Genomic DNA, 13,313 nt, shown 5'->3' on the forward strand with positions numbered 1-13,313 from the left:
AACTCTCCTTTCATTCCTGAAAGGTGTTTCCAATTATAAAGCAGCACTCTGCCAAAAGTTAGGATCCATTCAAACTAATAATTCTAATAGTTCATCCTGCACAGTTCTATTGCGAATGTGAAGAGATTTCTATTCTATATCCTGAGCTGGAACAAACAAACGAACACACACACACCTTTCCATGTAGTTTGCACAAATACAGAATAACCTATAATCTCTAACAGAAAAAGCTCATAAAATCTCAATTATAAAAAAGGAACAATGTTTTAAAAGAAGCACAATACGATGGAGACTCACAAAAAGAAACAGCATGTTTTAAACACTTACATCTTTTATTTTTGTGTATGCTTGGCTCTTGTTCTTTGCTGCAGCAGCAAGTACTTCAGGATCAAACACAAACTGAACAAAAGCTTTTAAATTAGGCCAAAATATAAGCTGTGTGTTACTAAGGGAAGATATCATTTTCCATGCTAGATCAAAAGCCTGTATGCACAAGGATTCTGAGGATCCCAGAAGCTAAAGACAAAAGAAGATACAGCATTTAGTTTTTCAGAAATATCAAACTACTTCTTAAAGTTATACATTGCTATAAATCATTTACCTTGGAAACCAGTATTTTCATGCAATGAAACACAGGTAAAGCATGGTCAGAAGGGAGAATTGTTATTGCTTCCAGTGCAAACTGTAGAATTTCTGCACTTTTTTGATGAGGTAAAAATTGCTGCAAATTTTTGTCCTTGGAAAGGTTTTGATAATTGTTGAGAATAAAATGAAGGCAAACCCACTGATCATGTATGTAGCGTGCTGCAATTTTTCCCCATCCTTGATGAGAAGTTGGCTCCTCAAAGGAACTGTAAAAGTTAAAAATACTTTCAGTTCATCTTAAACACTGTGATATATTTAAGCAGGGAGGACAATGGCACTATGTATTACCTCAAAAGAAAGTAGACCAAATTACTAATCAAGACCCATTCAGTGGCATAGCTAAGGAGGTGCAGAGGGTAGCAATTGTACTGGACCTCAAGATTGAGGGGGGCACCAACCCAAGTTCGACACTAGTGGCCAAAATTGTGAAAAACTTTTGAAAGGTTTTGAAATTGGTCTTTTCAAATAATGCCATCATGTTATATACCATTTGATGTGGAATTTAATGCAGAATGCAATGAAACAAACCACATCAAAATATCTCTATTCTATCAAAAGTTACAGTTAAATAACCAGAAAATAAAAACACAACTGCATTATAATAAAGGCCCAAATCCCAACCAACTTTCCAGCACTGGCATAGCAGTGCCAATGGAGCATGTGCTGCATCCTGCAGTTGGGTAGCACTCATGGAGGCCTCCTCAAAGTAAGGGAATATTTGTTCCCTTACCTTGGAACTGCATTGCCCTTTTGTTATGGACTACTGTGGTTAGGTCAGTTGGAGTCAAATACAGACCCAGCTATGGCACTGGCACAGACCCAGTCTCCCTAGCCACTGCTGTCATCTGGTGATCAAGGAGTAGCAGAGAATCCAAAAGGACTCCAAGCTGTGAGCCTTCTCTTGTAGAGGGAGTGCAACCCCATTCAGAACAGTTGATCAGTCCAGTTCCTGCATCATGGATCTCTGAACCAAAAGACCTCTGTTTTCACCAGTTTTAATTTTGGTTTGTTAATTCATACCCAGTTCTAACTGCCTCCAGACAATGCTCCAGGATCTCAACAGCTCCCCTGCCTTTGATGGGAAGGAGAAGTGAAGTTGGGTGTCATTCACTGAAGAGCCACACCTCCAAATCCCAACCCAGCCAACCATCCCAGGAGGATAGTGTCAAAAGCCACCAAGAGGACCAACAAATACACACTCCCTCATCCAGCCCCAGCACTGATCATCCACAAGGGTGACCAAGACTGTGTCCATCCTGAAGACAGATTGAAAGGGATTCAGATGATCTGCCTCTGGAGTTGGGAGGTTTGAGACTGACCAATAACACAGGCCTGCAAAACTGAGGGTCAGAAAAGTTTTCCCCAAACTTTATGGTGGTTTGATATGAATTTGGGGTGCTGATTCCAAAAATGGCACCCATTTTGCCCTATCATGTTTAGTTTTGGGGATATAGTATAGCCTCATTAGTGAATGGTTCAAGCAGCTTCCTCATGAGGAAGCCATGGTGTAGCTTCCTCATGTAGTCATATCTCATGTAGTCATAGATATTTTTGCCATGCCATATCTCCAAAACTAGACATGATAGGACAAAACAGATGCCATTTTTGGAATCGGCACCCCAAATATACCCAGGAATTGGTGTAACGTTTAAGGAAGCAAAATGTGTGTTGGCCTGTGTAATTAACCAGTACAGTGGAATCCAAAGAAGGCTTTTCTAGCAGTGAATGAACCACAGTTAGCTTCACTGCTGCTGGCACCACCCCCTCCAACAATGATGAATTTATCATTTCTCCCCTCCACTCAGCTAACCCCCCTGGACAGATCTGATAAGCTACAATGGGCAAGGGTAATGTGGACAGCACACATATCAGGGTTAGAAAACAACCCGGGGAAATTTGGCCTGGATAAGGTAGGGCCTAAGCTGTGTAAAATGCTGGGTCACCAAGAGTAAGGTGAAAAGAGAGCTCACTAATTGTAACAGGTGTTGAGCTAGCACCATGAGGAAGAGACACCACCCTTCCTAATTCACGCACAGTGCTTTAAAAGGACTGCAAGAGCCCTCATGTGTGGGAAGGCAGGGGAGGCTGGTGGTCATGTATATTGCACGTTGTGCCATCTTTATGTTTCTTTGCTATGCTGCTGTTATATCCGTTACCTTGTAAATACAGACTGAAATAATGAAGGATTTATGTCTGAAGTGCTCTTTGTGTGGGCTGAGTCTTTGAGGCTGCATTCTGCAGGCAGCAACAGATAAGAGGCTGCTCCTTCTTCGACAACACATCCTCATGCGCTATTAATTATTAGCAATATAGATGCACTGCATTAACATCACAACTCTGCAGACCTTTACTTGGAACATTCTTCCAAGTAAGTGTGCTTAAGATAAATATTACGCACTGAAATTCTTACCCACTAGGAAATGGTCTAAACGGCTGGTCTAATGGAACATCCTAGGAATTGGAAAGTCAGAAGAATGCACAAGCCTTTAAGTTATCCTACATTGTTCTGGTTAAGGTAAGTCTTATAAAAGCAGAACAAATAACTCCGAATATAACAGTATTTCAAAGAAAATATTTGCTAAGCAAGGTAAGAAGCACATATACCTATTGTTTTCCATATTGCAGGGCTTCTTTAACACAGGATTAACTTGTGCACATAACATAACAGTTTTCAAGGTATCAACAGCTGGTAGAGACTGAAGCTGAAGATCCGGCTTCTGATCAATAATTTCACAAACAGCACTTAATGACGCCATGCTTACTACTTTTTGAATCTGCTCCCCAAGTTCTACATCCTGAAAAAAGGTAGAAAATAAATCTCCATGTGTAAAATACATTGCAATGTTCTCTAATAAAATATGAAATACAATCAAGAATTTTATTAATACTTCTCTCAGTCTGAATATAGATTAAAAGTGTATTACACATATGACCTTATACAATACTTCACATTTGAAAGTCTACCTTACCCAGTACGTAAGAGATAAATATATAGCTACTCTGCAGATAATGAGTGGGGTGGGTCTACTCAGCCCAATTTTTCCACCAGCTAAGCCAACCGTGGTCAATTACATGCTCAGCAAGTCTTCTCTATTTTACAATCTCAGTAAAAGAGTGAATGAGCCTCTCCTTTTCCTACCTGACATGTATGTGATTTATGACAAAGAGCTTTCACCCAACAAAGATGTCATGAGTCAAGTTGGAAGTTTCTAACCCTCTGGCTTGAGTTGACTCATGAGTCCCAACAGGCAGCTGTCATGGCTCATCCTGAGCCACTGTAGAATCATTTTTACTCAAGTCCAAGTCATAACAAGAAACGAGATGCAGCACAAGTCAGGTGTGGCAAAAAAAAAGTAAGCAAGCAAGCAAGCACACACACAAAAACAAAGTTGCAAGCACACACAAAAGCAAGTCGGGACTTTAATCTATTTGAGTCATGACTCTTTTTTGAGTCACTGGCCCTGAGTCACTCCATGACTTGAATTAACACAAGTTGCAGATAATGCATGTTTTCAACTCGAGTCTTTATGAGTTAAGTTCCCATCCCTGAAAATTTATTCTGAAACTTCATACCACTGTCAAAAGCAGTTCACTCCCATGACTTGGTAGGGTGGTGGTGGTGAAGCTCATGCAGATTTCTAGATCCTGATTCCTATTTATAAATTTATGTAAGGCTTCACTGAGAAGTGGGTTCTGTTTTACCTTATTGTTTTATAACATTTCAGGAAAATCACTTTGCTAAATACAGGTAGGACCTCAGCATCCACTGATTTGACTTACCATTGATACCAACGTCTTCCTTTAAATGCCTTGTAACAAGGTAAGAAAGCACCAAAATCCAGTTTACTACTTTCATGTTGTTAAATCATTATAATTTCATTTCATTAGACTCCATTATTCATCCCATCTAGTGGCTGAATGCGGTATAGTGCCAACAACAATAAATTCTGGGGTGACAACAGAGGAGCAAGAAACCTGGAAGTGGGTCTTTAATGCTATTTTTTCACTGATTTGATATCCGCTGATTTGTTTTATCCATTAGGGGTTCCAGAACGGAACCCCAGTGGATAATGAGGCATGACTTGTATGTTTATCTTCCAGGACAGTTTCTGAAGTGTACAATCTTCTACTGTGAACGAAGCAATATCATTGCCACTTTCATAACTAAGCTGCACTTGTGCCAGTGCTTTATGACACTTTAGAAGTAGTATGAAGGACCATTTTCAGAAAACACTTGTGTTATGCACAAAGATTATGACTCTTAACTTTTAAGATTTTAAAAAATTACCTTTTCACTACTTCTTTCCTGCAAATTGTAGAGGGAGGCATTTATCAGAGAGGAAATGAAATTGCAGATGGATGATCCCTTTTTCCAGTCATTGATTGACCAGAAGTTCATTAGCTCCGATAACACTGTTAGATATAAATTGCAGCGATCCAGATCTGAAACCTAAAATGAAGGGATATGTTTTTAATGGAGGTCTATAATAATATATTCCTTCAAACAAAAAAAGCTTGCAAAATAGTTATTTTAATACGCAAGACTTCAAGACTTTAATACACAAGACTTTTAATGGCAACACATTAGGCATGTCCAATGTCATTTTTGACATTTGAACAGCATTGTAAACTACTTTTGACAGACTCTCCATTTCAAAAGTGGTTAGTCACAGGGCTGACTAGCTAAGAAAGCCCCTTGAGGCACACAGAGCTAACACTGTGATTCTTTGGATCCAGGTCTAATAGTTCTCCGCCTTTGAACCATCTGTTCAAGAAGTATAGATGTGAAAGAAGGTTCTAAAGAAAGGAATAATGAAACAGCACACGGAAGCAACTAGCAACAGTAGAGTCTTGTAACTAGGGCTCACTTGAATTAAGAAATCATAATCAATCATATGAGTTTTGATCAATTAATTCTACATAATTTGCATATATCTAAAACAGTGTTTCCCAACCTGGGGTTGCAACCCCCCAGGGCAGGCATTTGTGCTTTAATTTGAGATGCTACCCCCTTAAAGAGGGTAGTGACATGACTGGGGACCCGTAGGTACTGTTAGTATGGCACTTTCAGGTTCTCACTGCTGCTGCTACCATCACCAAATGCATGCAAGTAAAAAAGGGCTTTTTTTAGTGTTTTATTTTATTATTTTTTTGCTTTTTTTGCTTACCCATGTTGAGCAGCAGAGAGAACCCAGAAATGCCATACTAATGGCACCTTAAAGTTCCTGGTTGGGTTACTATGCTTCTTACAGGGGTAGTGCCAGTAGTGTAGCTAAGGCATTTGGCACCCAGGGACACAAAATTTTTTTAACATCCTCCCATTTTAGCACCTTCCCAATTTGAACAAGTCAAATTTACCACCACCCCGGTCGCATCTGGGAGCTGGTCTGAGGCACAGTGAGATTGTGCGCAAAAACTGGAAATACCTTTCTAAGGCCCCCAGGCGGCCTTCTGAGGTCCAGGGAGGTCACATGTGAGCTTCAGAAGGCCTTCTGGTGGCCTTATACTGCTTTTTTGCCTCAGGTCCACTGTTGGGGGTACAGGTTGGCACCCACTCAAGGTGTGGTACCCATGGCAATGCACCCCCCTGCCCACTGTTAGCTATGCCACTGGGTAGCGCACAACCAAAGGTTGGGAACCACTGATTTAGAACAATAATTTAAAATTTTATTCTTTGTTTTCAGATTATCTAAGTACAAAGCAAGTACCATCTTCAATAAGGCCTCTTGTCCTGCATGATGAGAATGGAAAATGCCCAAGATGGTGCCTGGCAGCATAGTTTTTCTAAGCCTTCATTTTAAGAATGATTAAGAAAAACATTCCTTTGCCCAGCATAAATGGCTACAACTTTATGATGCAATTTCATCCAATAATCATAAATCCTTTTGGTCTTTAGTTACCCATATCAACTCGCCTCCTTCCAATAATGCCCCTTCCCCTATCTCTCCGTCTGCTTGGGTAGCCCATTTTTCGGGAATTTTCTCTGCTACTGATTCCTGTGAACCTTCTGTCCTCACTCCTTTAAACTTCCCAGAATGGCCACCCATCACCCCTGATGAGGTGGTAGTGCTGATTAACACCCTGAAACCTGGGAAAGCTCCCAGCCCTGCTGACATCTTGAGTGAAATCTTAACCAGCAACCCCTCTTGGTGGTCGGAACCCTTATCTAACCTTTTTACTCTAATCAATCAAACTGGTCTTTTTCCAGATTCTTGGCTTTCCTCAACCCTCGTCCCTGTTTTTAAGAAAGGTGACTTCTCACCCGGGCAATTATAGACCAATTAGCCTTCTTTCCTTCATAGGGAAGCTTTACTCCAAATATCTACTTGCCAGACTATCATCGTGGGCTCATTCCAAAGCCCTACCGGGTAGAGAACAAATTGGCTTCCGCCCAGGTGCCTCTACTGTTGATCATGCCTTTCTGCTCTCCTACTTGGCCGAGAAGTATTCTGTCCATCATGGTGCCAAACTCTTCGCAGCCTTTATAAATCTCCACGGAGCGTTTGATTCTATTAACAGGGCCATGCTGTGGAACAAACTGGCTTGGAACAAACTGGTTGTGGGATTGATCCCCATCTCCTTTTCCTAATTCATTCATGGTCTTCATTCATCCAATTACTGTAGGGTTCGTCTTAATGGCCTGGGTTCCACATCTGATAAAATTCCTATTAACAAAGGAGTTCGCCAAGGCTGTATACTTGCTCCTCTCCTTTTTAATTTATTTTTGACAGATTTACCCCCTCACTTATTAAACTGTCAGAACTCCCCTCCCTCCCTCAACGGTGTCCCCCTTCCCATCCTTCTTTATGCAGATGACGCAGTCCTCTTGTCTGTTACAAGACTTGGCCTATGTCACTCATCGTCCTCTTTTCAAGATTACTGTCTATCCAATGATTTAATCATCAATTCTGTGAAAACCAAAATCTTGGTTTTCGCCAAGTCTTGGGTTTTGTTCCCTTGGAAGATAGGTAATCTCTCTTTTCAACAACTACCAACCTTCAAATACCTGGGGATTATTTTTCATTTCTGTCACAGTTGGCTCCCTCACAGGAAATCCGCTATTTCCTCATATGCACTTCACTTAAATGCGATTGCCCGCTTTCATTATTCCAGTGGTAATCAATATGTTCCCGCTACCCTCCATATATTAAAAACCAAAATTCTTTCCCAATTGTTGTACGGTGCCCCCATCTGGATAGAGGCTGCGAACCAAGATTTGGACCAAGTTGCAGCCTCTTTCCTTAGACGAATTCTGGGGGTCCCTAATTTGATTATCTACTTTTATCCTTGAACTAGGGATCCACCTCCCTTCTACCATTGCGTGGTCCCTTACATTCAAGTTCTGGCTTTGTCTGCAGCTAAGTGTTCATTCCGAGTCCCTCTTAAACGATCTTTTAAAGGATTCCTACCTCTCCAAGTGGTTCCAACTTATCAATTCCAAACTTTTATCACTAGATCTGTCCCCTGAATTTCTTGCAGATATTAACCTCCACAGAGCCCACTCAATCATCAAATCCAAGCTTTGGGAACTTGAACTCAATCAACTCTCTTCCAATCTCAACCCCACCTGTTCTCCTCAGTTTTTTGGCCTCCTTCCCTCACTTGGTCGTCCTTTTAATTATTTCAGTATGCTGATTAACCCTATTAAGAGGAGAGTGTTTATGCTCGTGAGATTTAACATCCTTCCCTCAGCCGTTTACTCTGGCAGATTCTCCAATATCCCGCAGGAATGCAGATTGTGTCCTTTTTGTTCTTTAGAACCAGACACAGTGGATCATATATTGCTTTGCTGCCTGGCCCACCAATCTCTTTGAGAAACACACTTGTATCCCTTATTTTCTTCTTCTTTTGATACCTTTACTGATCCCTTACGTGCCCTCCTGAGTGACTTACTCTGTAGCCACTACTAATGCTGTAGCAGAATTTCTCTCTGCAGTTTCCAAGTTAAAACCCTCACCTTGATCTTATCTTTGTTTCCCCTCCTTTTTTCCTTATTAGCCCCTTGCTGCGACTCTTCCTCTTAACGTAGCCATTGTGCTCATTATTGTTATTGTATTGTAATTTATTGTTTTAATGCCAATAAAGGTTACGGAATGTGTGAATGATTAAGATTATTTGTCAAAATGAAAATACAGGCCTATTTATACACGGATTTTTATACAAGGATTTGACTCAACACGAATGGCCACTGCAAATGAGAAGGAATGTGCTGATCCCTGGAGAAGGGAAAAAATGCATCCCTTTAAAATAAGTTTAAAAAACTGAACAGTCCTTTAACAGTAGCCTCCTTAATGAGGGGGGGGGGGCAGCTGGCTGACAATCCATCATTCCTTCTCTCTCCAGTGGCCCCTCCCTTCCCCCTGAGCACATCTGCATTGGTGAAAGGAGGGGCTGAGTGAAGCGCCTTTCTAAGCTCTTTGAGGAGGACTGATTGATGGATTGTCTTCTTAATGACTCTTATCTTAGAGTCAAAAGGTCAGCAAGGCTATTTTTAAATCATTGGAGCAAAGACACTTTGTTTTTTAAATTGATTCGCTATAGTGCTAGTGATTTGCTATAGTTTTTTGCCATCCACGTGAGTGCTTGGAATGGAACCCAAGCGAATAATTAGTCTCAACCTGTAGTGCAGTTCAGGCACCTATTTAAAAAAAATTGATAGTAATTTTATTTCTTCCCTATGCAGGCACAACATGCAGAGGATGTGCCCAGGGCATACCAGGAGCCTACTCCCTGTTCAGCACTTGCATACACAGATGCATGGGCAGGCAAGATTTGGGGGCATTACATGAAATGTGAAATCTACACATGGTTCACCTTCCCTTTCCACTCACTCAAGTTTCAAAGGTTCCAGAATTCATATAACCTGACTGAGTGCTGGATATGTGCACAGTGTTCCCATTTTCTTTAGTTCTATATTAAACTGTTAACAAGCATACACTGAGGAGCAAAGAAGTAGAAAACAAGACTCTGTTTAGTCTTTTGAAAATCCCTCTGCACATGGATACTACATGTAGGCTATCATACCCATAGTTTTTAGCAATACTTCACCAAACCTTTTCCACAGGGGAAGGTCACTATGTTCCTGGGATGCAGACACACATCTAGGAGCATAAGCTCTATTATTTCAAGTGGAATCTGTTTTTGTATATGAACTCAGCACTGAAGCTTAATGTTGCAGATCCAAGTTTGCACCACAGAAATTAACTTTCTTAGGGCGCAATCCTAACCCATTTTCCAGCACTTACATAAGGGCAATGCAGCTCCTAGGTAAGGAAACAAACATTCCCTTACTTTGAGGAGGCCTCCGTGAGTGCGCCCCAACTGCAGGATGCAGAACACATCCCATTAGCACAGTGCTGGAAAGTGGGTTAGGATTTGGGCCTCAGACTCAAAAGTAATTATGTTTAGGATCATGGATAAGGTCATGACTCTACACATGGTTCAACATGCATATAAGCTATGGCAATCACTTGGAACCAAGAAACTCTAAGGAATGCAAGGCTATCACACAAATGCCAGCAATCAGAATCTGAACTTAAAAGAATCTGTAAACACAAAGCAATGCAATAAGAGCTTGTATTTCTTAAAAAAGACTTCTACATATTAGGCTAACATGCTCAATAAATCAAAATGTTACACAGCCATTGGCTGTTATTCCACTTGTCAAACACAACAATTTGCCTCTCCAGTCCAAAGGGTGACTCTTCTCTGAAGAAGCCAATCAATCATATAACTTAAGAGATGAAATAAAACTCTTTTGCACCATCTCCTATATTTTTATATGGCTCACAGTGAGAGATTTCAAGTCTTTTAAATCACCATGAAAAAGTATTTCTCTTTCAGATAATTTTCTAAGCACTTAAGGATAAGGCCCTTTTAAAATAATCCTGCCCAATGCAGGGTAGCTCTGGAGCAAAGCACTGCCATTGTGCACTATATCTCCCCATGGTGCATCCACCCACCCACCTCATGGTGCAATGGGCACTACCACTGGTATTGAGAAGTAAAGGGCTGGAGAAGTAAAGGGCTGACATGGGCAAGTGGGCCCTTTGTTGGGAGTGGGCTTTCGGCCAGACCCCAACCTCCAACATCACCTTGTTCTACTTCCAGTTAAAAAAAAAAAAAGAACTTCACAAAATACTTACGGTATTTAATTCATTTGTTGTAAGTCTTCTGAGGAGAAAATCCAAAATACTTTCTGTGGCCGTAACAAATGAATTTTGGAGAAACATTATGACCCCATCTGCACAAAAATCCATTGTAATAATTTAATATAAAACTATAGATAAAAGTTGTACAATATAAACCTGGTGGACAGCCCAACCCCATGCCTCTGAAATGCTAACCTGGGCACTACAGGGTTTGATGTACCCCCTTGGACATTGGCACAACTACATCTGAGCAAGTGGAGATGAAGCTCCACTGGCATAACTTCAATTATGGGCCAGCAAAATCACAGTATTACTCTTTTCTTGAGGACATTAACAAACATTCCTTGCACATCTAACCAACGTAGGATCATTGTCAGGCTGCTGTCCCATGACTGATGCATACTGTTGAGATCCCCATGAACACTCAGTTACTGGGGAGGCTGTGACTCTGGAGTTGTGCATGCTTTGTTTCCCCCTCCCACTTTGTGCTGGATAAGCTTAGGATAAGACACTGTTCAGATGTTGCACAAGTGTAACAGGGATGCCAGCATCACTTAGGCACAGGACTGCACTGTTGTTATTTCAAGGCCCATTGAATACATACAATTACATATATTGAACAAAAAGTCCTCCAATGTCATGCTATGACTTTCAAATGAACTGTGAAACCTCTTTATCATTTTGATTTCCAAGTTATCTAATATTGGGGGGTTTTTTGGGGGGGCATTTTGGATAAGCACTTAATCCACCAAAATAACATCTTGAAAATTCAAAGATTTTTAAAAAATATTTGATTTTTTTATTAAATATTTTATTTATTTTTTACAGATACAGGTGAGGAAAATGGGTTAGACTTTGGGCAGGTACTACACAGGTACCAATATAGGTACATAAGGATATGGCCCTATATTAAAACATGCATTATTCATTAAAAAAAAAGAAGAAAAGCAATCAAACTGAAAAAACACAATCCAATACAAAAGCTATCATATTTGCCATTATAAAAATTTAAATTTATCTAAACACTCGATATTGTTTAACTAAAATCTATCCAATCATAAAAAGGCTTCCAAAATTTTCTTACTCTACCTAAATCTCTCTCTTTCATTCTTTCTGTTAAAACTTCCATTTCTGCTATTTCATAAATAAAAATGATATTTGAAAGCAGCTTTACAGATATCATTCTGCAGTATCATCAGAAAACAAAGTTCCTAACCTAAGTATAAGATTAACAGGTTTAGCTTCACTGTGGTTCAGAATGTCTATTTTCCTATCTCTGTATTTATGTGTTTTGTTAGGAATATAAGAAATATTCCTTATTAGATGCATTTTGAAGGCTTTTATCTGACTTCTAAAAAAACATGAATTACTGTTTCAGAATGAATTGCTACTGGCTGCTGAACTATTTGTGAATAGCCTGATATTTGCTGTACTTGGTAAAAGAGCAAAACTGAAAATATTTGAAGATATAACTAACCAACTTGTGGACTGGAACATTTGATTGGACAAGTCTGCAGTAACTTCAGTAGCAGCTGTAGGCTTTTATCAGTTTTCAGTGTTGAGATGTATGGATTAGTGCCAAGTTTCAGTAAGACATCCAGCAGAGGGTTTAGGAGAGCCTTCAGCTCAATCCATTCTGTGCTGCCATTGCCACTACACACACAAAAAATTCAAAAGAGAAAGATATTCTATCTGTTTTGCTGACATCTGGGCACATAAGCTGCATTCTCTAATACCAGATGGAAGGCAGATGGAAGGCAGGTTACTGTTAGTAAAGCCTCATTTACACCTTCCACACAGTAAAAAGCAAGACAGTTCACCTACTCCTTGCATTCTTCAGCAGAAACAGTGTCACATGGGAATATCTAGAACAGTGTTCCCACTGTTGTACATGTCTGGTAGAACTCTAATTCTATGTTAGATATAGTTGCTGCAATATAAAACAAACTTGAAAAATAATTATCTTCATACACTGTTTATCTGCAAACATCTTCCTGCACACACATATTGATAAAAGGTGACAAATTCCAGTGCAAGACACTAATAAAGCAATCCACAAAATCTTCAAGTAAATATATCTATGTTTATGTCCATTTGTGAATTGCCTTATACCAGTGGTTCCCAAACTTTTTCAGCTGGTGGCTCCCTTGACCTACTGGGTCATCAGGGCTACAAGCCTATACACTATACAGAGCCATGGGTTTTTCGCCCTCCTGCCCATACTTGCATCCGTATGGCTCTAGACTAGAGCCATTCTGGAAACTTTGGGTAGCCCTGGAAACTTCTTCTGGGTCGTGCCAGGCTGGGGTCCCCCTCTACTGGCCTCCATGGGCCTCAAAAAGCCACTTCCAGTTTTCAGAGACAACTTCTGGTTTGACTCCTTCTGGTTTGACCATGGAAGCCAGTAGAATGTGTTACCAGCCTGAAATGACCCAGAAGAGGCTCCCCCACACCACCAGGAGCGTCACAACTCACTACCAAGGAGAGCTGCAGTGACTTTAAGATTGAGAACCACTG

General features: G+C 40.4%; 1 protein-coding gene across 3 annotated transcripts in view; it reads right to left on the reverse strand.

The window, feature by feature from the left end:
• The window catches only part of TARBP1 (TAR (HIV-1) RNA binding protein 1), a 55,767-nt gene that overhangs the window by 22,025 nt on the left and 20,429 nt on the right, over window positions 1-13,313 (reverse strand). For all 3 annotated transcript variants that reach the window (XR_010793857.1, XM_066616941.1, XM_066616932.1), the window contains exons 12-17: window positions 12,274-12,449; window positions 10,791-10,888; window positions 4,934-5,095; window positions 3,250-3,440; window positions 602-851; window positions 328-516 (exon numbers count right to left, since the gene is read on the reverse strand). Coding sequence is in view for 2 of the 3 variants with exons in the window: in XM_066616941.1 (XP_066473038.1) it covers window positions 328-516; window positions 602-851; window positions 3,250-3,440; window positions 4,934-5,095; window positions 10,791-10,888; window positions 12,274-12,449 (1,066 nt within the window). In the remaining variant the exon portion in view is untranslated. The remainder of the gene's footprint in view (window positions 1-327; window positions 517-601; window positions 852-3,249; window positions 3,441-4,933; window positions 5,096-10,790; window positions 10,889-12,273; window positions 12,450-13,313) is intronic.

This window comes from Tiliqua scincoides, chromosome 1, assembly GCF_035046505.1.
Source record: "Tiliqua scincoides isolate rTilSci1 chromosome 1, rTilSci1.hap2, whole genome shotgun sequence".
NCBI lineage: Eukaryota > Metazoa > Chordata > Lepidosauria > Squamata > Scincidae > Tiliqua > Tiliqua scincoides.